We start from the raw sequence: 27,669 nt of genomic DNA on the forward strand, positions 1-27,669 counted from the left end.
ATAAATTAAAAACCATCTACACAATATTGTGGCATGATTCTCTAAATATCAACGGTGAATATTACATTCCTAGATTTTAGTATACGGCATTCATACTGGCAAATTGGGGCCACTAATGTCAGTGTTCAGTTGAAATCCATTTAGAAGAGGTGGGTAATACATTTTGAATTGGTCTGGCAAAGTGGCATTTGAGATTAAAGTGTCTCTCAGCGGCTAGACTGACCTATCAAGAAATCCTTTCGCCTTTCCCAAAGATAAACCCCCCCATCCCAAAAACGCATGAATGACATCTGCTGATTACTTTTTAATTTCATTATAGGAGTTTAATGAGAAAATCATCTTATTAACAATGATCGGCTCTACATAAATGGCGACGGTGAACTCATTGCAGTCCCCTGACTGTCTGAGTATTCAGCACCTTTAGCCCAGACACAATCCTAAAATGTCTGCTGCTCTGATGGGGTTAGCCATGCCTCTGAACCCCATGAAATGAGCTGTCCTCCATTACAGACTGCTCCAATTGAATAAATGTTGGGAAATAACCACCGCCATAAATCGTTTGTATTATCTGCTGAAAACACCGGCAAACTGTAGGTGTAGGATGAATAAAGTAGGACACTTGGGCTTAATCACATATCATTTTGTGTATTTTTTTCAGGAACACTTTATAGTAAGGTTCAATTCGCTAACATTAGTTCATGCAAATGATATACAAGCAATGAACATTTTTTCAAGCATTTACCAATTTAATATAAATTTATACATATTTTTAATTCATGCTTGTTCAAAATACCTCAGCTAAAATTATTACGCAGCTCTCTGGAATGCTCGACTCTGATAGGTCAATTGCTGCATTATCACATTTAGTCATATTTAGTTTACTAATAGTCACCATTGTCCATGATAATAATACTGTATATTACATGCTCATCTAGTAACCGCGTTAAGTTCATGTTTTGGGTAGGCTGATATATAAATACATTTTCATGGAACCGAGAAAAAAAAACAAAAAAAACATGATATCTTAAAATAGTCTCTACAGTGAATGACGAGTTATAATCTCTCCAAATATTAATTCAAGACTTTTCATTACAGTAAATTAATGGAACAAATCACTCAACAACAAATACAGATTATGATCATTATAAACATTTATACATGATCACCATTACATCTAACATCTACTCACCTATGTGCGTCCATTTTTATGGCCTCCTTAATTTGTATTTCTTCTATATTTTTGGCTAAATTGGATAGTTTCTCTTCACATGTTGCCTTAACCACAAATGTGTTTAATGACGTGCTAATGAGACACCAAAAGAGTGGCTTAAATGGTTTTCTAAGACAATGATTGGTTAAATATTCGTAAGGAGGCAACCAAACAACATTCCATTAATTGAATATCCATTTTCATTGGTTGTTTTGTAACGAGAGGAGTCTTTATAATGGCAGCAATCTTAAATATTGTGAAGTAGTTGAGACGCACACGAGTTACCACATATGAAAGAAAAATGTATATTTATTTATCATATACATCTAAATTGTGCTTATTACTGGGTCTATCGTATCATACTACGGACACGCTCTGTCTTCTTTCTTACAAATGCAACTGCCACAATCTTGCGTTTCAATTATCAACTGTAGTTAAAATAACATCAGAAGACTTCGGCATTAATATTAATAATATTGTTGCAGTCTTTGTCTTGTTGCCATACCACTTGTTTTGTCAGTCATAATGACATTTTTATTTTAAGTGGAAGCTTTAAGATAACAAACAGTAAAATAGTGAGATATTGATGTAGCCATATGGATCACACTTGAAATCCAACACCATTGATGAATTGTCAGAAAGTGTCTCACTTTACCTGTATTATCGCAATTGTTTAGAAGCAAGTCTTGTTTTCAGTCTGAAGTGGTTTGAAAAGATTTGTGGAGAGTGCTTCAGAAATGGACGAGAAAGAATGACCCCTCCATCATTACATGACTGCTAATCAGCAGAGGAAATTCCTACAAACAAAACTCTTCTGTCACAGAAAAAAACTACATTAGGTCACTTGACATTGACATTCTAATGTTCTTTTTCCCATTTATTTATATCTTTTGAGCGAAATATCATCCGAAATGATTCCAACTGAAACTGTATTTGATTGAAATGTGCACCCAATTTAAGATAAGGTCTAGCATAGGACTGGTGTCTTGTAGATATGAAGACTGGGAGTCTGGAGGCAGTATTAAATCCATAAATAACACAACATACTCCTCCTCCAGAAAAAAGAAAAAAAATCGTTCTTTTATTTCTTTCTTGGCGTTTTTTTTGGTACTTCAAGCTACACAACATCAGTTCCAACTGGCAGCAAGCCTGAAACATTGCCTCTCTTCCTTATAAAAAAAGTCTTTGAAGTTTTGTGTCAAAGAGCGCTGAATGAGAACAGAGTAAGGTGATGGGATTTGTGATGGATGAGCAGCTGTTAGATTGCAGGAAGTGCTTATAACCGAAATGTGTGACCTTGTGTGACTTACGCTACAATTAAGATAAAAAGTTGGTCAGTTCGTACTTGTTTTTTAGCCTGCATATAAAGTCTCACATAAAGCCAAAGTACAAAGTAGATTACCATCTTTTAATCTTTAATCACCTGTGTCTGCGAGGCAGCGATATTGATTTATTTCTAAATATTGACATTGTGGTTTAGCTAGCAGGTTAGTGAGGTTTTTTCACAACAGAAACCCGGTGGCATTTTCCATCACCATTTCTCTGCATTTCATTTAATACATCAGAGTGTATGAATGAATGTGACAGTGGCAAGTCAGCAAAGGTACGGTTGTAGTAATTTAAGAGGCTGTTCCACTTTTGTAATTACATTAACGAGGCATCCGATGTGCAACGGCAGGCGTAATGGGATTTTAAATACGTATTGATCAACACGTCACAGCGGGCTTTCTTCTTCCTATCACACACAGGGTCATCTCTGACAATGACACAAGTGAGTGATGGTATCTGAGGTGCATTTCTTGGCAAAGCAGAAATGATTGTAAGGAGCTAGCACAGCATTTTTCTAGATTATAGCAAAAGCTAAACATGCTAAATGGAACAAGCTGCCTGGATGATTTCACTTGCAACAGAAGTAAGAGCTAATGCACAAAGACCTTTCAGGAAGAGAACAAATTTGACACCTCTACCACAACATTGCTCGTTTAAACAGGTGCAGGAGGTTACAATTCAGAGGATTTACTATAAATACCCAAGCTGGGTATATTCTTCACGCCGCCATGTCAATTAGACTTAAAGAATTCTAATTTGGAGTCGGTGTAGTCCCACCTGTGAACCGGGCTTTACAGCGCCAGCAGCAACGATTCAGCTTCACAGGCTCTCTCTGTGTGAAATGACAGCAATTAGACCCACCGGCCTTCTACGCACCACCCGTATTACCGCATGTCTTTTATCCTCCCCAAAGCAACTTAGCATAAGAACGACGGTAATACGGCTGCAAAGAGCAGACAAGCTCAATCTCACAGACGCACACTTCATCTGTGCTGTTCGGCACTTATTTTAATAAGATATTTGCACTTGTCTTCGATCCGGCTAATGTCAAGTAAAAATGGGTTTATACATTCCCAGCTGGAAGCACACATACAAACATTAAAAAAGTCTATGTGAGGGCTTAGAGTTCATTCATGCTGAAAGCAAGGACACTGCTCAAAGGACCCCTGATCTTCCAAGGTCTCTAAACATATGATCTAGTATCATATTAAAGGGATATGGATTACAAACACAGAAACTTGGTTAAACTACCGGTAAAAGAAGAGGATACATGCAGTTATGTCTTCCTGATGTGGCCTTTAAAAATTAGTTTTAGTAATGAGACTTATTATATAATAATATCATTATATATTTTTGACTTGCATAAAACCAGTTAAATACAGTATAGTTTACCAGAGAATTTATATTTGACAATGTAACTGTAACAAATGGCCTTAATCAAAGAAATGGTTTTGTTCTTAAAGGGGTCATCGGATGCCCATTTTGCACAAGTTGATATGATTCTTTAGGGTCTTAATGAGAAGTATATAATATGTTTTGGTTAAAATTTCTCAATGGTAGTGTAAAAAACACCTTTTTACCCTGTCAAAATGAGCTTTGTTTTCAGTGAGCTGTTTTTTTAGTCCATGTTGCTCTCTTCTGTGGGGTGACGAGCAGACTGTAAACTTCAGCCGCGAAACTGGCTAACTAGCACATTATTAGGAATGCCGATTTACAAAGATTCATAAAAACCCTTATACTCACTTCTTCTGTAGGTGAAGCTGGATCACGAATGATTCGAGCGAACATATGCGCATTTATGTAGATCGGGATCGGCTCATTCCCTTCAAAACGAAAGTAACGTTAATCCTCTGCGTCTTCAGCGGCTCAGATGTCGGGAGTAAATGACGACTGCTATATTCATTATTACATCCAACAACAGAACACCTCAATCGCTTAATCGGAGACATTCTCGTCTTCCCCTGCACCGGAGTCAACACAATGGCGGACTGATGGCAGCTCACTCAGGGCAGGTCTAAGGTAAGACGGTCTTGTCAATCAGCTATCTTGGGAGCTGTCTGTGCAGAACTACATTATTCTGACAGGAATCTCAGGACAGCCTGATTTGAGAAAGGGGATTTTAAAACGGGGATTTAAAAAAAAAAAACACTGGGTGGATTTTTATCATTATAGGATGGATGTGTACACACACTTCCAACACACATTTATGTTCAAACAACTTGTAAAGTTAATTTTGCATCCGATGATAATTTAAATTATCAAACTTTTTCCTTTCAGTTTTATTTATGAAACTTCTCTTCAGGCTGCTGCAGGAACTTTGCATGGACTGTTTTTGTAACATTTCAAATCTTGCGAGGCTCTTTGTGAAAACCAGCCCAAACTTTCATTATAAATGCTAAGACGACAAGCATGTGAAATCGCAGGGTGATAGATGCGCTTTTCCTATTTTTCACTTAAGAACTGTATCTCACGTTTAAACACTCCTTTAGGAGAAACAGAATAGCTAATACTAAAACCTTTTTTCATAACTTCAGTTATCATATTCAGTCATGGTTTAATTAAAATTTAAAACTGCAACTGAAAATGTTTACTCTGTTATTTAGTTCTGGCACTCTTTGACTGCCTTCTCACCATTTAACATGCACATGAAAGTAATAAGCATAGAGATTTCTTATGTATATATTTATTGACTTACAATAAATTTCAGACATGCTGGTAATTTATATTCTCAGCTGTGCAGAGCTCAACTGAACATCCCAATATCAGGAATGAGATGAAACAGAAGTTTTCCTGAATCTCTGATTATATTATGTGCTGCCTTGTAATTAATTAGGCTGCAATTATTGGCAAATTTGTGTTGTAATTGTTTAAATTTAATTGCAGGACTTCACTGAAGCACGTAACGAAATGTGTGCAATTAGGAAGATGCTATGAGAACAGTAAACAGAATATAAATGAACAAGAAATGCAAATTTCACTTCATTTCCTTTCTCTATAACAACTGTGCTCCTCACACACACACAAACATATATCCACAGAAAAATAACACAATGCAAAATTCATTTGATAATGCCAGCGTGACCCTGCTGGCAAGGTCAGCCGCCACACGCACCATTTCATTCAATTTTACAGACAGATGAAAACCAATTTTCTATGAGAAAATGGAATGAGAGAAAATATAAATGCCTCTGAAAATGTATTCAAATGTGCTAAGAGAAGCCTGAAGCCCCCACATCTTCTGTGGACATTAGCCCATTCAGGATAGTGTGATGGCCTGGGTGTCAATGCCTTACAGAGCACAATCAAAGAGACCCGCGAAAGACAGAAAGCACACCTACCTGCTCCGCCTATCACGGATCCCTCACATTTCAAACCAAGGTGAATAACCCCGTCAGTCTATGTGTGTTTAAAGTTCAGTGGATATACCAGCATGCAGTGGACTGTGAGCCGAGAGCAGGATGTGAGTGCTTGCAGTTGTGATAGTGCCAGATGCTGTCCACTTACCTTAGCTGGATCTCACCGGGCTCTTCAAAAATTGTAATTTAATATCAAAGAGCAGTAAAGTGCTACTAAATTAATATGCATTGGTACTGCGTACAGGCTGTATGGAATGCTCTAAAAGAGATAACTGCCTCCAGAATATGAAAATCTGAATATCTTGAAGTGCTCTTACCTGATATTTTTGTGATGATCTGACAACACATTTGTATTTATATTGAATGCTTTTTAAATGTGCCTTGGTCAACTCTTTTTGTGTGGTCAATATTTTATGCAATTTTTTTCTTTTTGTAAAAAATAAAAAAACTATTTGTTTTTGGAATACTGTAAATTATGACAAATGGTTAATCACCTTTAGGCATTAATAAATGTTATGTTGCCAAAAATAACGTATCTACATTTTCTGTGCATTGATTTTCTATACAACTAAATAACAGTAGCAGACTAATTCAAATGTGCCATTTTTCTTCCTAACCCTACTTTACATTTGTTGACACATCGCACAATGATGCATTTCCATGACATCTCACCTACCTTCCAGCCCCTCGTCATATTTGTAGGGAGTGACACAGAAAAATCAGTGTGACTTCAGTACCACAAACACACAAATAAACAGATGCATGTGTAAAGCCACAGGTACAGGAATATACATGGAGAGCCTAAAGAGCTCAAGTTAAACTACATCATTACATAGTATGAAAGAAGCATTATATACCTTTTCTTTTCCCTATGATATTGATATAATGGTTCCATGAAGAGAAAGTCCAGAGAGATACAGGAAAATACAAAGGAGAGGAAAGAGGCAACAGTCAGAATCATGACCGCGTGTTAGATTCAGAGACAGAAAAATGAAAGGTTACGTTCAGAAGAGGCTCCATGCATTGCGGACAAAAAGAGAAGAGGGCAGGCAAGAGGAGATGGAAGCTTCCTATCGCGATACATGCCAGAACATGACGATGAGAGAGATGAGGGAGAATGCATGAATATCGAACAGACGGCTAATGCTTTCCAGTTTCGGAGCTCGAGAATACAGACTAGCACACTTACAAAGAGTGAACAAACCCATGAGAGAAGTCCCTGTAACTCACATCATCCACTGGGTTGAAAGTATTTTTCCCCCTCTATATGAAAATGAAGTTGGCAAGCAGCAATGGAATAGCGGGGCTGTTGAGAGAATGACGGAGAGAGAAACGAAAGCGCAAAAGAAGCGGCGAGATGGGTTGAAGGGAAGTTAGAGCGAAACGACAGAGAGAGAGAGAGATAGAGAGAGAGAGACAGAGGAGAGGGTGGGGAAAAAATGGAAAAGACCAAACCATCCATTGACTCAGCGCCAAGCCAGAAAGAAAGCAGCCCCGGTAAATCCCTACCAGCAGTGAAGGGAGATGAGGAGGATTCAGCACAAGGCAGTGAGAGAGAGAGGCAGAGAGATGGAGGAGGGAGTGGCTGATGGAGGCAAAAAGGTGAGTAAGAAATTAAACCCATACCTTGGTCGCCCATCATCAGGTGCGCAAGACCTTAAGGGAAGACAAGAGCACAGTCAGCACAGAGAACGGGATCATGGGAAGGTTTTCTGTCACATTGACACACAGGCATCGTCTGAACGGAGGATGCCCGCGGTGTGGGGTGGGGGAGAGGGGTTGGGGTCAAGAGGTGAGGGAGAGAGTGGGCATGAGGGAACATTCAAAAAGCATTTCCTCAACCCAGCGGTTGCAATGCTTTATCGGTCACACTCAAAAGAGACAAATCTAGATTAGAAAAGAAAAAAATATCACTTCGCTTTCGCCATACATCAAACATGTCGTCCGCCTGGTCAACCTTCCACAGGAAGAAGATGACACATACACAGATTGGATCTTAACAAAATTAAGTTAGGTGTCAATGCAATAACAAAATACCTACAGGTTATATTGGGATAAATCAATGTTACCCATCGTCCACAGTATGTCTGTTTAGGTTCCTGTGAGCCACAACCAAAAATATATAGTAATACCTCCAAAAGAATGAATCTGAATCGAGAACGAGAACTATAAACTGCATTTGGAATTGTTAGTAATAAATATTAGATTTTGTCATTTGTCTATGGTACTTACCTGTCAAACTGTCCAGATTTTCCATTATAGTGAGCACTTCATGTGTATGTATGTCAGATTCCATGAAATGGATTCACTATATAAGGTTTTAGAAGTTTATAACGGGAGCTACAGTAATGTGTCTGTATCTTTAGATGGAATTTAAACAGGTGGGCGTCCTTTTTGCTCCAGCGTCTGGTTTCTGCTTGGCAGAGCACTCCAATTTGAGTGAAGCATGTGTTTACTGACAACCTCAAATTAAGGAAGTGCTCTCGATTATAAAGCTGAATGAAGTTGCATACCTTTTACCTGTGTTTTACACCAGTTCCACTCACTGTTTGTGTACCGTATTCAAATAAAATAGGAATATAGAATATTTCTTAAAGAACAGGTTGAAATATGAAGACAGAGAGAAGTACATGAGTAGGGACAAGGGTTGGATGAAAAGAAAATAGGAAAGAAAAAACGTCTACCCACCTCCTACATAGGCCTCTTCTGGAGGGGCGGCCGAGGCGTGAAGAGAGAGAAGGAGACATTGATTAAGAAGCATGCAGACTGGAAGGTGGCCCAGCCTTGAGGATTACCGTGGTTACCATGCGTCTTATCATCCTGTGCCCAGGCCAAACATTCATTACCATGGAAAATGTGGAGACTAGAGGGTTTATTTGACTTTAAGTGTCCTCTGTCCTCCTCAAGATCTAATCTCATTGAGTCTAGAGTACTCTGAAAGAGCGTTGTTCCATGGTGAGATGATGATAACACATTATTAAGTCATTCGAAAGCTGATAAAACACATGGTGAAATTGACTCTTCACAGTATATCAATGAACATGCGCACACATGCAAATCGTAATTAAAAGTAAACTGAAAGACGGAAAATAATGGTGGGACCCCTTACAGCTACGATTTTACTTCAAAAATAAATATGCTGTTTTCCCTCAGGAAAAAAATAAAATTTGCCGTTTTTTGATGAGCTTTGAAAGACAATCTTTTATCTTTTGAATTCAAATTGATCATTTTGAATGGCGTTCATGGTTGCGTGTGAGGGGAATTTACAGCGGCTAGTGAAGCATGCACGTGTTCGGAAATAAAAATGCCGGTAGATGATGCAACATGAACCTACTAAGAGAAAACAACATCATTCAGTCAGGTCAGTAATAAAGAAATGTACAATACCTGAATATGCATGTCATGTTATTACCCCGTTTACATTGAAATTTACATTTATTTAACTTAACAAATGACCTTTTCTGTTCTAAAACAAAAAGGGTACATTACCTTCATTCATGCATTCATTCAACACACCTTTTACTTCTGGTGACACTTTCAGTCTCTGGATCAACTCACCCAAGACTCCCTAAAAAATGGACTTGGCTATCTTAAAGTTAAAGCATCCAATCCTACCTCCATGTTTTGCATCTTGAGGAGGAGAATAATGACCCGGGACTTACCGCAGCCGGTTCCTCCACTCGACCAAACACAAATTGCATGCACCACTACTGCCACGAAAACAAAAATGCTGATGAATGTATGAATAAACAAACCAAAGGGAATAAATAAATAAATAAATAAATAAACAAACAGAAAAGCGTGCCATGCCAGAAAACAAATAACAAAGAAATATTTTGCTGTTAGTGTTACAGTGATAAATGACAGGTGATTTTCTATCCTCTCTTATCAGCTTATGAAGAGACTGACAAACCCTACTTGCTTTGACAAATGTGCAAACTCATCCCACTGACAAAAAAACAGCTTGGAGGCATAAAAAATAATTCTACAAAACAGTTTAATTAGCTTAAACCATCACAAAACACTAACTAGCCATCTGCGCTGACTCTACAGCAGTTTAAAAAACCCACTCTATTGATTTTGTGCTTCAACTCATCCTGCGTACTGCAGAGACATGTGTGTCACGTCCTCTCTTACAAAACTTGCCAGACCAAGGCCGAAATGTAGATATAAACTGTTTGTGTGTGTGTGTGTGGAAGCAGCAGCCATTTTGGAAGTACAGCACACACACACACACACACACATACGTACAGCCTGGTCTTCTCAGAGGCCGGCTGACCGAACAGCGGTTGTATTTACATTTCACTGACTGACAGATCAGGATCATGTAGCCTCTCCTTAGCACTGCAGAGCTCACACGGAGCCAGCGACATGCAGGCTTTCATCGAGCTGACAGCTTCTTTTAAGTGCTGGCCTTGCATACTGCCCCGAATTTGGCAGAGAATAAGAGATAGAAATTGAGGATGACCTACACGCACACACGCTCGCCCTTACTCGGCACGGGCCGGCGCAGGCAGGGGGCAAACACGATGTGACGCCCGCACTCATGCAGCCCTTTACAAACAGGACTGCAACTCCAGATGCTCGTTTAAAGCAGTTTTCAGTAAGTCAGAGCATGTTACTCTCAAACACACACGCGTGGAACTCGCCCAAAGGGATCGTATGACGAGCGTACGCTCCGCATAGCGCAGCGGCAAAGTCACTAAAGATGTAGCTGTCAACAACGATTGCATAAAACATCAAAAAACTCTGATAATGACCGTCCGGTTGGAAGGAAGTTAATGTGCGGTACAGGTTCCTCTGCTTTGGATACCTAAAGAAGCATCCAATTCACATTTGCCTAAATATTAGACAGTCAACCAGAAACCACTAGTAAATATACCCGAAACAAGAGTACTTATTGTAAAAGCTTCTAAATATAGCGCAACGTCACTGATGTATTGTCATTGCGCCAGTGATGGGGATTTTAATCCTCTTCACCAAATCTAGTTTAACATTTCCCCCACAGGGAGCAATGTGCAGCATGTTCCATATTGCAGTCATCTACAGTACAGAGAGATTAGTGAGCTTAGTCCATCTGGAAAGGGTTCATCCGACACTGATAGGGGAATTCTCAATATACAGTGTATTTGACACGGTCTCCCCCTCCATTCAAGATTATCAAGCGATGTTGCCGGATCAAGGAAGGTGAAAGTCGATTGCAAAACGCAAGGAGGGCCAATAGATATTATAATAGTCAAGAGATTTTATACTGGCGCGCCTAATGCATTTTCTGTTTTTGACCTACATTGTTAGCATTTGCTTAATTTATGTAGGTATTGTAATGTGCAGATTACATAAATGTTTTAAGGCTTAAAGGGACAGTTTACCCAAAATAAAAATGATGTCATTATTTACTCAAACCTGTATTACTATTTTGTTCTATGGAGCACAAAATCAGTTTTGTCCATACAGTGAGTCAATGGGGTTCAATAATCAAGAGATGTGCATACTGGTGAGCCTTATTGAATTAATCTATTTCTTGTTTTTGATCTGAATTAATTGTAATGTACAGGTTTTATGACTGTCTTAAAGGGACAGTTCATCTAAAATAAAAATTCTGTTATCATTTAATCAAACCTATATGATTTATTTATTTATTTTTATTTTTTGTTCTGTGGAACATAAAATATGTTTTCTCCATACAACGGAAGTCAACGGGGTCCATTAGTCAAGTGATTTTATACTGAATTGCCCTAGGGAATTAATACATTTCCAGTTTTTGGCCTACTTTGTTAGTATTTGCTTATTTTATGTACTGTATAGGTATTGTAATGTACAGATGATATAAATGTCTATTGACTTAAAGAGACAGTTCACCTAAAATAAAAACTCAAGTCATCATTTCTTCAAAGCTGGATGACTGTTTTCTTCTGTGGAACATAAAATATGTTTTTGTCCATACTGTGAAAATCAACATGGTCCAAATGTTTTTAAATTGACCAAAACGGTTTAAAATATTTTACAGAAGAAAGAAAGTCATACAGGTTTGGAATGACATGAGGACAAGTAAATGGCAGAACTGAATTATTATTATTTTTATTATTATTATTATTTATTAATTTTTTTTTTGCTGAACTATCCCTTTAACATCTATCTTTTGTCATCTTCAAAATAGACCCCTGGTGACATGATTAAATGAGTCACTAAAATTAATATGCTGATGTATCCAATTAAAGCAGGCCCTTTATTTCGTTAGCAAGAGGTTAATGGGCGTACACTGCACTACACCACCCTAATTAATTTGCATAGGTCCAATAGCAGAGGTAAAAAAAATGCATTTAAAACATGACTGCATCATTAAACGACAGCGCACAGCCAGGAACCGACCCTTACGACGTTAGCTCCACCACAAAAGATAAGAGATGAGGTGAAACAATCTAATCGCTGTTGTAAACAAGCCCTCCAACACAATCCAATTCTCCAACCAAAGTCTCCTAGCATACGAAACCGCACGGACGTCAATTGCAGATCCCTTACAGCCATCTTTAACCAGGGAGACGGAGCACATTATACAGTTAATAGAGCATAAAGATAAGGTATCAATGGCTGCAAGCTGATACAGAGCAGACCCTTTTGGCTTTCCAATTCAGACTTGTAAGAGCATTAACCATAATAACACAAAATAAGGCCCTTTCTCTAACCCCAGCAGGGCAAAAATATCTCATTACCCGTAGCACTGTTATTCTTTGCGGTGCGGACTGCCTCTCCCGCTGAGAGCCCCACACCTGCTTTGCTAAAGAAGGTTATTACCACAACTGCCTGTCGAGAGAATGACGGAGTGGACGTGCGGAGAGAAAGGACATATTTAATCCACAGACCACCCTTTCCTGCCTAAGATCTGCAAACACGTACACGTGCTCTCATGGCACTGCAAATTTTTCCATGACGACGGAGATAAAGCGAGCAGCACATATATCTAAATGAAAAAGCTAGCCATTCATCAATGAGCCATTTAATATGCAGCTATCCCTTTTTTATCCGCGTAAAATACGAGTCTGGGCGTTTTACTGGCAACGGCGGTCGGTGGTCAGCTGACAGATCACCTCGGTCATGAAGCTGACAACACACAAAATGACAAAAAGTGGCCTGCTTTTCCCCTCAGCAGGAGTTTCGTGGGCCAGATTTGCATCAATAACCGAAACAAGGACAGATTTAGGCTGAGAGGAGTTTAAAATGATGCTGTTGTTTTAATGAACACAACGCTGGCTCTATGTCCATTTCATTTGAGGAATTAAGCCTTCATAATGGCTGTCCTGTCCTGCATAGTGCCATTTGGAGATTTGTCATCGCGCTAATAACAAAAACAGCCAAAGACGTAACGAAAGGTCATCTTCACATTTGAGACAGAAAAAGGAGGGATCATAAATTCTTAAAAATAAAGGTTCTTAATTGGAATCTATGGTTCCATAAACAACCTTTAACCATTCCATTGCACAAAATGTTCTCTAGATTATTGAAATATTCTTTGCACCAAATTTCACCAAAAACAGACCGATAAAAACATCAAGTCAGTCTAAAGTGAAAAACAGAAAGCAAGCAGCGCCAACGCCTAACACCGCTAGCCTCAAGATCCTCCAATATTAAATAAATAACGCTAATGATTCAGAGCGACACGTCCCGTGGCCTCTACCATCTCCACATATCCTTATGTGTCATCCAAAAGCGCGTGACGGAGGCCACTCAAAGCTGCGTGGGCAGGTCTGTTCTGACTCACCCGGCAAAGATGCGCATTTCTACCAGCACAAGGGCTGGAGAGCGGCACGTCTCGCTTTTAAGCAAGCTGCCGAGCATCTGCGGGCCCTGCCCTTTTGTCATGAAATCTCATCAAATCCACTAGACGATGCATTTCGCTGAGAGCCCAGCGAACACCGTACCACGAAACGACTGCTATTCTAGTTTGAACATTTGTCAGTGAAACGTACTGTCTCTCTGTTGTGCTTTAGGAGGGCAAAATTTACTCAGTGGGTATGTAGTTTCCTTGGCAACATGGTGCCTCTTCGGCTTACGGCCTAACCCAGACAATATCCATCAACATCAAGATCAGTCCACAGAGACGGTTGTAAAAATGAAGAAAAAGATGGAAAGAACATAAAAACAGTGAAATCAGACACCAAGGGAGTAAGTCAAACTAGGAAACCAACCAGAACATACATATTCAAAAGGGAACAGACTTTACATGAAAATCTGAATCGTTGTAATATGAGCACAACCATCCGTTTTCAAAAGATATAAGCAGAGACGGCTTCCCCCTATTTAGTTACATCATCAATCGCTCTAATCGCTTCTGTAATTAAAATAACTCTGTAAGTGCAGTAGTGGAGGTTTACTTGTAAAGCTGGATTAATAAATGCTTTGTGATGGTTGCTGAATGCTGTATTGAGTATGTCATTATTTTTCCTGTGATGTTGAAATTGCAACTTTGGCTAAGTCATTACAGTGACTCTATGAAACATCTGGCTAATTACGTAATTAGAGCAACCAACCCCTTAAATTCGGAGGGAGAATAATATTCAAATCATCATACTTCAATCATGGGCTTGTGTGCATGTATTCAACTCATCATGTTCAGACTTAATTGTAATGCCAATGCAGTGTCAAGAGTATATTAAGTTAATTTAGCATAAAAAAGAGAGCGAGAAGCCTCTGCTGACGTCATGTTATCAAAAACACAGGCTTTCGTGGATGCTCCAGAATTGACACAGATGGCACTAAAGCCTATTTAAATGATCTCCTTCAGATCAACGGCTTTCTCTGACTGAAATCAGAGGTAATCTAATCATGTAATGTACTAGGCCTGTAGTTGAGGCCAGGAACAGACATGATGTAGCATGCACTGCCTCTGAGGACCTAGTGCAATGTTAAAACGAAAAAAGAAGTGAAAAGGCTGTGTTTGAAAAGACATTTCAACACCTCAACAATGGAGACGACGAATCCAGGCCTCTTACCTTCACTGCAGTCTTTTCCCTGGAATCCTGTTTCGGAGCAATCACAAATGGGCTCGTCGTTGACGATGCTGCAGACTCCTCCATTCAGGCAAATGTGGTCTGCTTCGCAAATGTCGCTGTTGATTCCCTCACTACCGATAAGCGGCGGCTCGGAACTGTTCACCCTCAGATTGGTTATCCATCCTTTGTAGGGGACCTGATCTTTGATGGCTGAAGACGTGAGGCGTAATGCTACAGATCGCAGTTCAGGAGGTATCCCTCCTAAGAATAAATGGCTGAAGACAGTCATGTCCCTCCTTTTTGACTTAACCTCCACCCACTTGATCTCTTCGTCCACAACTAACGTAGTGTTTTTGAAATTCCTGCGCAAGGTCACGGCGTGCCAGCGGCTGTCGTTGACGGCGGTATCGGAGAGCACCGTCGCCGGTTCAGCACAGAAGATGGAGAACCGCAAACTGAGTCTACCGTTGTGGATGAGCAGTTCCAAGAAGTCACAGAATCCCTCGTCGTCAAAGTACACTAAAAGTCCATGAGCGCTTTTGGTCTTCATGTTGAAACTCATTTCGCTTTCACAGCAGGCGTTCCACATAGGAAACCTTGCCCACTGGCCTTCTGCGCCGGTGAACTCCATACTGGCCCCCATGTCGACAAGGCAACAAACCAGCAAGCCTATCCAGATTAGATGTGCGCCGTTCCGCATTGAGAAGCTCATTGTGAATGGTAAAGGAAGATAGAACTAACAATAGAACTAGTCGAAAACTAAAATAAGTCAGCTCTCTTAGTGATGTGCTCCTAAAGTGTAACAGAGCTCTCTATGACATACAGGACTGCTATGCATTTGGGGTAATTTACTCATTATTCACTGAGAGAGGGAGAGGGCCTGCGTTACGGCCGACTCTTTTTCAAAATCTAATTACACAAATCGGAACGATAAAGGGAGTCGCTAAGGCCCAGATACTGGTCTATGAAAAAAAAATAAGGCTACTGTTTAGCTTAAAAAACCTTCAGCGGGATCCAGGTGTGCTACAGTGGGGCCAAGTCATCAAAGTATCTATAAATTGCAGCCATGTGTAGAGCTGTACAGCAGAGAGTTCATTAGGGGTATATAGGATCATTAATGTCAGGGACATTTAAGTCTAGTTAAAAGTCATTGTGTAGGCCTAAAGTCAGCACTAATCAAAAGTAGACAAAAAAAGTGCACTTTGCAGTGTTAACGTGCAGGCCCGAATAGGGCCCTCAGTGTTCACAAACCTTCAATTCACATCCGTTTTGACATATTGATCCATAATCTGAAAAGAATGAAAAAGAATATCTTAAATTCTTCATAGGAAAAGAAAGAGAAGATGGCCTGTTTTAAAAAGATAGATACTGTAGCATACACACAATACAATCATTCACACACAAAACCACAATTTCATAGTGATATTGATATCGAAACCACCAATTTCACGCTGATATCGATTGCATTAATCTTCAATTACAGAAGTACTTTTGTTTTTCTCAGTTTTTTTCTTTTCTCACTATAATTCTCAATGATTAGAATTCATGGCTTATGAACCAGAAAGCTCCAGAGCATTTCATCATGTGGCTGTTGTTGTTTTCCCCTCAGTATCAAATACACTGATTTAATGATCAGAAAAGGCAAAAATAAATCTATACTTTTCAGATGTATTTACGGTTAAGTCAGAGTAGCTTGAACTAAAATAAAATTATATAAAATGGTATCTAATTGAAAATGAACCCTTTTGTTTTCATTTTCAAGAGATTCTCTCATGACATTTACTCTTTAGTATCATGAAATATAGCTTCTGCTGCAAAATGGGTATGTAAAACCTTTTCATTAAATGTACAGTAAAAAAAACTTTACTGTAAAAGTACAGTGATGTTACAAGCATTACATGAAGCATTCTGGTCATTATATATTTTACACTTCCAAACTATATATATATATATATATATACTTAATATGCCACCTTATTTTAAAATCATTTTGTTTCTTTAAATAGAAATTCTAATAACACGTAAAATAATGGAAGACCACATGACAGCTTAAACGTCATCAAAATTAGTCTCTTCAGCAATTGTGTCAATAATAATATAAAGACAGAACACAGTGTTCCCACACAAAAACACAAAACAATATTAGGATAACACACACACACACTAAAATAATGCAGTAAATATGAACTAATTAATGACATGCAACATAAAACCCTCCAATGTGCATACTATATACAGTAAAAAATAATAATAATAATTAAGGCTATTGATATTTTAAAGTTATGAAATGAATTTTTATAAACTTTTTGTATTAAAAATAAATATCTTTGAATATATGTAAATCGCCTGCAGAAAATATTTAATTTATACTTTTTTTACATAGAAAAAAAATGTTACAATATTTTACTACCAGATTGTGTTTTAAATTATAAAATCACATCGTAAGGTAAGGTTAACTTACAATTAACCACCTAACAAGTTTTTACTGTGATGTTTTGCCTTCCTTTCCGTTGTAATTACGATTATTTTTTATAGCGTATTCAGCCGAGTCAGACGCACAGGCAATCATATTTACAGTTATTTCAGCAGGAGGATCTTTGCAGTCAGACTAAAGGTCCAAACGGACGGCAGCATCGAAACTGTGTAATGGGGAAATCTCGTTTGATTCAGTGAACCTCGCTCAGTTCAAGTCCTGCATCCCAAAATGAGCCCAGGGCGGGGGCTTATCGCGCGCCTCTTAAGCATTAATGACACTGCAATTGTCTGGCCTCTGGGCTGTCTGTCAACTGATCTCAACCAATCATTTCATGCTTGAATTCCTATGTGTTTACTGTCAGGTTTACACTGGGCTACTTAGCAAGATAACAACCGACCCCTTTCACAGATGGATCTTACACAACATATCATATGCGATTAATGTAGAGAAGGCAGTCTTATTTACCGTATTCGCGAAACGAGTACGGTAATGTCTTGCTATCAGTAGCTACTGTAGATGGAGTCTCGAACAATACACAATCATCCTAGTAGCCCCGCACATAAGATTTACAGTCGGGATACTACAATACACATATCTGCCATTTAAAATCTAAACTTTGAAACAGTAACAATTTACGTCCAGTTTTCCTTTCCTTTGATTAAAACTGGCGATGACTCAGATGCGCAAAACATAGCCAATAATCAACCACCATCTGCTCAAACTGAGCGAGAAAGACACCTTTAACACGCCTCTACCTCGCTCTCTACCAGGCGCCGAGGACAGGAAATATAGGGAGTCATCAAATATCGCTTAAGATGAAGCAAAGGCCAGCTGTAAACACAAACGAATCGGCCGTAGAGTGAAATTAAACAGAAATAAAGCCCAGCTGCATCATCTCACCTGCGCGTGACTGCATCGAGCGCGTGAAGCGCAACCATAACTCTCACCGAAAACAGCACATAACCTCAAATACGCCTTCGAATTACATTTACACAATTCTTGATTATTTTACCTTGAGAAATGGACCATTGTGCGCCCCTTGACAGGTCAACCTCACCGATGAACCTGGTTGATTTCCTCCACATCGATTCAGGCTTCCATCTGATAAAAAAAAAAAAAAATCACTGCATCGGTGTCGAATGAGCAGAAGAAATGGGAGCGATAAAATTGCGTATGCGGATCTCCAAAGTCCCAATAGATTAAAAAAATTCAAAATGGAGCCAACAATCAATTAAGATTCAGTACAAAACAGTTCATGCTTAAGAAATTCTCCGATGGAAATTTTAGTTTTTTTTTTTTCGTTGTATATAAAATAGAAGATATCGCTCCCTGTTCTGTGTGCAAGACAAGGTGCGATGTGTTTCTCAGGCGAGCTTTGCCAGGGACTGTCAGCACATCGCGTCACGTGTCTCCCGGTTAGTGTGTGATGGAGACGGGCGGGGCGAGAGCGCTGCAGCACCTTGGACAGCGCTCACCGTTATTAGCAACTCCACATACAGATGAGGAAACAGCTTTATCCGTGATAGTGTGCGCCAAGAATAAAAGCATTTGCTTACACTTTACATTACAGTGTGCATGTTGATAGCTAATATCGTCAGTTAAGAAGTCATTTATTCGTAATGTATTTTATAAATGTGTTTTTAATAATAAAATGGTCCTTAATAGGCTGTTACTATTTAATGAAACGTTTAATTATACTTGCACCCTATGCGTGTAACATGGTCACTGTAATGTAAACTGTCAGTGTGCACTTATATTAAGTAATATGAAAGAATAATATCAGCATGGCTGTCATTTGGCCGTAGGCAGGAGCCCACGGTGTAATCACAGTCGTGCTGATATTCAGTGCTACTGAAATGCTTCTATACAAGGGTTCTTTAAACAAGTACCGCAATTAATATCCAGTAACTTACGTTCCAGACTGATTAGTCCGTATATTTGTTATTCACCAACTAAATTAGTTCCAAAAGAAATGTCAAGCTGTGTGTGTCGCCAAGCAACACCAAGACTAAAAGACGTTCTGGAATAGTGTATATGAGTGGAGCAGGGTGACAGATTTCTGCGTTATAATCGCACGGATCCATCTCCACTCCTGGTTTTTTTATTTTTTTATTTTAAAGCTCCTAATGAGAGAAACTCCGGCCTGAGCGATCTTGTTGCTACTGAATCACGACGTTAAAAATAACGTTAAGAGGTAATACTACTACTAAGACTTTTAAAAAGCATGTTTCCCCCAATGATTAAATAGAAAGTATCTATGTTTGTAGCCTATGGTACTTACAACAACAAAACATTCTGAGAGGTCTGCTCATTCAACAGCATTTGTGGCATAATCAGGGCTCGAATTGAGGGGGGACGCGGGGGGATGGCATCCCCCTGGTTGAAAAAAATGAAAAAAAGCATCCCCTCTGTAAAACCACCATCCCCTTTAGATTAATAATGTGTATTAGCTATGTAAAATTTTGTTATCGTGCAAATGAAATGTTAAAATTCTCTACGTATGATAATTCACGAACTAAATAACGGCGATTGGCCAATCAGAACTCGGTAACGTTACTGTAACAAGCTGCACACAAGCTGAAGCAAGTTTTCGTCATTTTTCGCGCGAAATGATTCAAGCGCAACATTTGAAGTTCTTTTAAAAGAAGACAGCTGAAGGTATGATTTTCCCTTGATTAGAATTTAAAGACATTCCCCCTGTATGTGTCAGGGACTGGGAGACGATAGGAGAGATGGTATTATCCAGTCATCGACTTTGCAAGAACCAAACAAAAACACGTCTTGAGAGTCCAAAAGCATTCACTGCGTGTTGAAGCCTGTTAGAATGCCCTTATAATTCAAGCAATGAAAGAAAAAATACCCATGTATTTTATTTATTTATTTTTATATTCATTGCATAAGCATAATTTTCTACAACAGTGCAGAGCAACAGGGTGTTTCGTTCCTTGAATTAATCCGTTTTTGAACGAATCGAGTGAGCCAGTGATTCAACTGTCCATTCAGACGGACTTATTTGTTTCGTTTCTAATTGAATCAGCCGTTTTGAAGGAATCGTTTGATTTGAATGATTCAATAAATCGTTTATTAAAACAAGGACTCGCTGCCACCTACTGGCGATTTTATTATCATCATTATTTATCCATGACGGGATAAATAAACCAGCCAAGGTGCCAGCACAAAAACATATTCAGCAAAATATTGTTTAATTATCAATATTGACCAAAATTCCTCCATTTCAGGCCCCAGAAGGGGGGAAAAAGCTTATAAATAATAGTTAATTTAATAAGGCTAATTTTTCATTAAATAAAAACCTTTTTGAAATTCCCCCCGCATAAAAAAAAATTAACCTGACCACACCATCCCCCCTAAAAGTTTTTTACAATTCGACCACTGGGCATAATGCTGTCATTTTCCACAAAAAAAGTGAATGAGGCCAAACTGTAAATGTCAAGGTGTGAATAATATGCATGTTAACACAATTTCACTGTGAAAATGACTTTGCAATGACGACACAATGCCATAAACAAATTTTTGTTTTTTAAACACAAGTTTTAAGAGAATATGAATGTGTCCTTACAAAAGATTCAAAATGAAACTACAACCAAATTTTAACTGCCATATATGTACTACTGCATCATCAGGTACTTTTCTTCATATGTTTTGGGAATGTCCTATCATCATTAATCTATGGACACATGTAAACCTGGTTTTATCCTCCTTACTACAAATTGATTGCTTTGTTAACCCAAGTTTGTGTCTTCTTAATGATGATTATGGTCTCTGTATAAGCTTAATACAAAAGAGAATGTTGTTTGCTGGTTTTACGGCTGTGAAGAAGACAATAATACAGAACTGGTTTACACCGCACGTGTGGAAAAACATATTGCATCCATAGCCTCCTGAAAATAGTGACTTGTGAATGTACAACAGCGCGAATTAATGGGGCCAAGCCTTCTACTATTGATGCTTGGCAGGGTTTTTTCTTTAACATAATCGAATGACTTGTTTTTTTTGTTTGTTTGTTTGTTTTGTTTTTTTCCCCCTCCCTCTCGCTCTCCTTTTTGACTGGACTTTTAAAGTATTGATTATATGTCTGTTGTTTTGTTTTGTTTGTTTTGAATGGATGTTATGATGTTGTGTTTGAAAATAAATAAAAAGTTGATAACAAAGAGAATATGAATGTGCAGTTATAAAATATAAAGCTACACATTTCTGCTTTTTCATTAAACCATTTCAAACATTTGATACAATACACATATTGTGAACACAACTAGATTCACATTGCGTCTACAAAGGTTAAGGTGAGCGTCATGGGTAGGGATCACCGCAAGACTCCAAATAAAAATAGTGTATGAATATTGCATGCAAACCTTGCAAGCAGTTCGCTAACATGTAGCCATCCACCACCTCACTCTTCTCCCCATTGTTTGCAGTCTTCACTGTCACTATCTAAAATATAAAAAAAAAAATGTAAATGTTTTGTAATTTGCACTCTACATCTACAACACCTAAGTATCCAATACGTACACTGTAATCAGTTTTAATACATGTACTGTGCATAGTAGTTAAATTCACCTAATATAAGGTGGGAATAAGTGAATTTATTCAAATTCATCTGTAAATAGCAGTTTGGGCACCATCTTGTGGGTATGGGATTTTTCCGAGAGGAACACCAAACAGGATGCTCAGAAACTAATATGTTCGATGTCCCCTCTTCTGCTCAGTTAGCTATTATCTTTTGACAAGAAAAGTGGGCCAAAGCTCCCTTGGGAACCTCCAGCTTTGTACTCAATGGTTGCATGGTTCAATGACTCGTCCCTCCACGTCAAAATATTGCATTGGTAACAGGCCCAGTCGCTACACGTGTGAAACCGGAGGTGTTTTAATACACGAGGTGTGAGTTCCTCAGGCACTTATGGTGAGACATGAGATGACATGCATGCTTTCTGGGGGAAGCTTTGCTCTGTGTTTATATGTGTTCATCAGCACGGATGTTATTTGGGATGAGAATAAAATCTCATTTGGAGTACCTGACTGTTGTGAAAAGGGCTAGAATGAATCAGCTGTTTTGGTCTTCTTTGGCATCTGGAAAAACACAAGAAAGGCTAAAAAAAAATTTTCACGATTACTGTACATAATTAACATTCATCAGTTTTGTGGTTTTTATTCTTTTTTTTATCTTTTTGATGGACCTGTATCTTGATTCCATTTTATGACTTCCCCAGAGTTCTTTCTAATTTCAGCAAAGTAATTATTTCCTCATTTAGACTTTGAAAATTCGAAGTCATTACTCAATACAAGATTATGTTAAGACAGCATTTTAATGGGGCTTCCCATTACATATCATAACATCATATTCATTATGTATTTATATCCGAAATGTTTACTATAACTACTTACAACATCCAGCATTATTATTATGTCAGTTGTGCTGCGCATTCAATCTGAGCATTACGATTCCTCTTCCAAAGACTCATGCTCTGTTCGCTCTTGGGCCTTTAAAGGTACATGAGAGAGAATTCATGAAAGTCTGATAACTGCAAACACAATCAAATGCAAAAGATGTGTCCTCAGACGTATTCACAGCGGGCCTCACTATATCCCTGCTGTTCATTTGTCTTTCGAAAGCATGGTTGAAAGAATGTTGCATCCCAATACTGGCTTATGGCCCTCATTTAAAATCATGGTATTAATCATTTATGAGGAATCTTTGTTTTAACATTGCTGCCTTGATGACATGGCCTGGTTTGGACCATAGTGCGAATACAAATTGCTGGAATAGCTCAATTTAAAAGCTGATCTTAATGCATAGTTATTGAATAATGTAAATGAATGATGAAGCATTGTATCCTTAATCTTCTGTTATAGGATAATACATTTCTAATAAGCTGCAACACCATCTTGTGTCTGTTTGGCTCTGTATAGTTCAGGGCATCATTTTCATGACGTTGAGGAGGCACTAATTATGTCATGCTGTTTACAGACTGCAAATTATTCTTTATTGCAATAGAGCCCTTCAGTTATGATGTCAATTTGTAGGCCAAGCCGGAAGGATAATGTTCGATGGTTTTCCCTGAGGAATTTCTAATGGGTTTTTAAAATAGTGGTTTTGGATATACGAGAAAAACAATGTCAGTGGTTAACATTACTTGAAGTGACATTCCCATTGTGTTTCACGACATGATCAAATGTGGGGGTTTTTAACCACTGTATAAAAATGTGTAATAATAATAATTGTGTAATAATAATAACAACAACAATAATTAATTACACCAAATGAGACCCTGGTTAAAATAATGTAATAAGTTTAAGTAATGGTATTTCAGACCATATTTTATTTTTAAAAAATAGAAATAGGGGTAACACTTTAGTTAAGGAACCAATTCTCACAATTTACTAGTTGGTTATTAGCATGCATATTACTAGCATATAGACTGTTTATTAACACTTATAAAGCACATATTAATGGCTTATTCTGCGTGACCATATTTTTAGAATTTAACTTACTTACTGACTATTAATTAATTAGCAGCAAATTAGGAGTTTATGGAGGCAAAAATCATGGTTAATAGTGAGAATAGTGCCCAAAATAAACCAAAATAAGGAACCAGTGGTTCAAACCTTGAAATAAAAAATTGTTGTAGGACTATAAACTGAACACTGTAAACTGATATAGGCATAATGAAGAAGCGTTTTAAGCACCTGCAACTCAGTCTTCCCTTGATTTGAATCCTGAAACAGTTGAGATTGTTTTCAGATTAGGAAATCATTTTCATGTTGATGTAAACATATGTTGAGAAGATTATACTAATCGTGCCATACTGTTCTTTTTAACACCATCGGTTCCTGATAAGGAATGTCAGACTGTTAAGCTCCCAATAAGACTTTCACTGGAGAGTATTACAAGACATATTGGTATAAACCCAAGTCCAGGCTTCAAGAACTATAGTCAGCAATCACTCTAGAACCGAGCCTTTAAAGATGAGCAATAAACAAACTGAAAAATAAATAGCTGAGACAGTCTTGTAATAGGAAAATCCACAAACAGCCGAGCTATAGTTGCAGCCTTTCACAGCAGCCACTGGGACATGACCAGAAGTCTTCTGAGGATGTGGCATGTGTAATGCAATGCATTAGAGCTTGATTGTAATGTAGACCTTTGTCTTGTGTCCATCAGATAAGCAGAACTGAAAGCATTTCCACTATTTTCCAATGTGTTCTCTTCCCTGTGTGCATTAGGTTGTATGTAGGGGGGATGGGCACATTTACATTCGTGTGGAATTGTCTCAAGCAGTGTTGAAGGAGTCGGCAGGGTCTTATCTGGTGTTGGCTTTGTTTACTTGCAGAACAGGGTGGCAGGTTGACGAATGCAGTAATCAGATTGGGCAGAGATCCCTCGGCGACTGCAGTGGGGAGATGTTTCTTGTTTCTCCAAGACTGGCATCCTGTCGACTACACCAACTCCCTCACAACCATACTGCCTGTGCTGTTACTGTGAACATGAGCAAAAAGTTATTCTTTACTAAACTGAACAGAAATTCATGTTCATTTTTCAGCTTTTCAACTTTCAACTGTGTCCAAAAATACATTTTTGTGTTGCATTTTTCAAATGTTCACATTTCAATTAATTGTTAAATGCAGATAATATAATTTGTAATGAAAATGTCAAAAATGTGACAATTTTGGACCCCAAAGTAGATATAGAAAAAGATGAAGAAATTTCGCCACTAATTACTCATTCCAGTTGAATGGTGGGTAAACATACCTTCTTGTGTTGTTGCATGGTTCAAAGGTCTTTGAAAAGTTGTGTCAAGCATCTCAAGAGATGATGATTTGTGTTTTAGCAGGTGAGCTAATTACAAGCAACATTCTTCCAAAAACCTCAGAAATTCTCATGGCTATAGAGCACCTGTGCACAGAAAAGCTGAGAGAAGGAATTTAATTAATACAAGTAATATATCAATGTAATTATATATATATTTTTTAAATATTACAACAAGAAGTTACTTTGCCCAAATGTTTCAGTTTTATCAGAATTACTACTACTACTACTATGACATGTAATAAATAAATGTATCATTAAAAACATAATTAAAATGTGTAATAGTGTGTTATATTTTCCCCAAATGATTCATTCTAAATATTATTATTATAGCAATTTTTATAATACTTATAACTATATTTATGAACATATAAATAATCATACAAATATCATTAAAACTATATTTTTTAATAAAACATTATTATTAATTAATTAGACTATTAGTTAATTTAACTAATTTAATGGTATATTGATGATATTTGATGTCCAATATGAAGTTTTGAGAAGCAGGATTTTAGACCAATCAGATTTGACAGTGGGTGGGGCTACCCAGCACTACACCACATAAATACACATAGTGGATTAGGACAAAAGCTCCGATTTACAGAAAGAGAGAGCTTTTATCGTTTATAGTCCAGTTATGTTAGGACACATAAAAGTGCCTCCAATAAGCACGTCTCAGATTATTACATAAGATTTAAAGGCTTTCATGTGTAGGTTCTAAACTACCATCAGCTACAAGTGGCATTCGAGAGCAGCCTGCTGGATCAGCTGTGTTCATATAGAACGCTGAGACTCACGCTAAGGGACAGTTGAGCGCATTGATTTAACTCTCTGAGTCAGTCGCATTCACTGTTGAAGGCTGGATCAGTGCTGGAACGTCCCTTCAGGGCTGTGTATGCATGTGATGGGTCGGTTTAGGGATGTGTGCTGGATGGGTCGGCTGCGCTGACTGGTTGTGGGGTGTTTAACAGGCCAAGTGTGTCTAGTCTCCTATGCGCTGCGTGCAGGACTGGCGCACATTCCCAGGGAGGATAAAAAAGGGAGGGTTTTGTCAGCGGTGAAGGCCATGGAGGAGCGCTGCTGTCAGTGATTAATGGCTGGCAGGGTTTACTGTTCTCTGGGTTATGGATTTCCTGTCTCTCTCTCTCTGTGGTGGCTGCCTCTCATTAAACACCGCAATCAAAGAGGCCCCGGCAAGACCCGCAGCTCAAGGAGGGGAAGAGAGTTCACAAACAGACCGAGTGTAGGTGCCGGACAGATGAGGCGAGCGTAATGACCGGAGGACAGGAGAGGAATGGGTTAATAAGAGTTATAAATCAAATCGCCCACCAAACCCAGATGATCCATGTCCTGAGAGAAGCCGGAGATTATGTCAGAAGATGGATATATTTTAGCAGAACAAAACAAGGAGGGAGTGGCTCTGCACTCTGTCTTGACATGTCCGTATGCTGTTTTGATTGAGAGAGCATGCCCAAATCTAATGAAGTCATCAGAGACGGAGAGGAAAAACCAGCTATGGAGAGAGGAAATGAGTCAAAGCACATTTGAGTGACAGATAGTGTCTCATGACAGCCAAAGGCCCACACCTCATAGTCTTGTCAACATTAGACAGCAAATGAAGGATGCTCGCACTATGCGCATACAGGCTGAAAGTGATAGAAACAAGATCCATTTTCAAGCTACTGAAATTCCAAGGTCAAAGATGGTGGATGCTAGTCGCTGGCATCAGATACTAAAATATAGATAACTAACATGCTTCAGTACTGGACACTGCAGTATCAAATCCATCAGACAAACCCATCCAATATCAAACATGCAACTCATAAGGGAACTAAATGTGGAGTATCTATTATTGGCTTAAGGACAATATATCAGTGTCATCAGAGAGATTTATTTATTTATTTATTTTATCTATATTGGTTGATAGTGGATATTCAATTGTGCATGCTTTGTCGCTCATATCATATGTTGCAAGTTATGCACAATCTATGTTATCAAGCAACTACAACGGGGTTCAAAAAGGTCACATTAAAAATCAGAGATTAAATATTCATTTAAAATAAATGCAAAATAAAACAGCAAAGAAACAGTCTGACATGAATAATACAGTAAATATAAAAATTAATACAAATGATAAAAAAGAAAAAAATTGAAAGAATTAAGATCCTGCAATAGATGCAATATGTGTGTGTGTGTGTGTGAGTGTGTGTTATATTATTCCAAAATAAATACTTATATCCAATACATTGACCAACTAAAATATATACATATTAATAATAGCATGCATCAATATTTTCATTTGTCAATAATACTTGACATATTATGATATTGGGTTTTGTTAGACTGATTTGAAAATGCAGTGTCCATATATAAGTATTCAATATAACCTGATAATGCTGCATGTTCATTTCAACTATTTTTACATTTTAATTATTTTGCCATCATCTATTGCTCACTTAAAATTTAAAAATACTAACAATTTAATA

At 38.2% G+C, this 27,669-nt stretch overlaps 1 protein-coding gene across 15 annotated transcripts in view; it reads right to left on the reverse strand.

Annotated features, from left to right (window-relative positions):
- The window catches only part of nrxn1a (neurexin 1a), a 172,798-nt gene extending 154,067 nt beyond the window's left edge, over positions 1-18,731 (reverse strand). For 9 of the 15 annotated variants that reach the window (XM_058794227.1, XM_058794221.1, XM_058794220.1 and 6 more), the window contains exons 1-4: positions 18,371-18,731; positions 14,883-16,171; positions 8,584-8,601; positions 7,522-7,551 (exon numbers count right to left, since the gene is read on the reverse strand). In XM_058794227.1, the coding sequence (XP_058650210.1) occupies positions 7,522-7,551; positions 8,584-8,601; positions 14,883-15,594 (760 nt within the window). In that variant the 5' untranslated portion in view covers positions 15,595-16,171; positions 18,371-18,731. Of the gene's footprint in view, positions 1-7,521; positions 7,552-8,583; positions 8,602-14,882; positions 16,172-17,343; positions 17,588-18,370 lie in introns of those variants that run through there. The other 6 variants (XM_058794223.1, XM_058794222.1, XM_058794215.1 and 3 more) reach the window with 5 other exon arrangements.
- Positions 18,732-27,669: the final 8,938 nt, after the last annotated feature.

This window comes from Onychostoma macrolepis, chromosome 12, assembly GCF_012432095.1.
Source record: "Onychostoma macrolepis isolate SWU-2019 chromosome 12, ASM1243209v1, whole genome shotgun sequence".
Classification (NCBI taxonomy): Eukaryota; Metazoa; Chordata; class Actinopteri; order Cypriniformes; family Cyprinidae; genus Onychostoma; species Onychostoma macrolepis.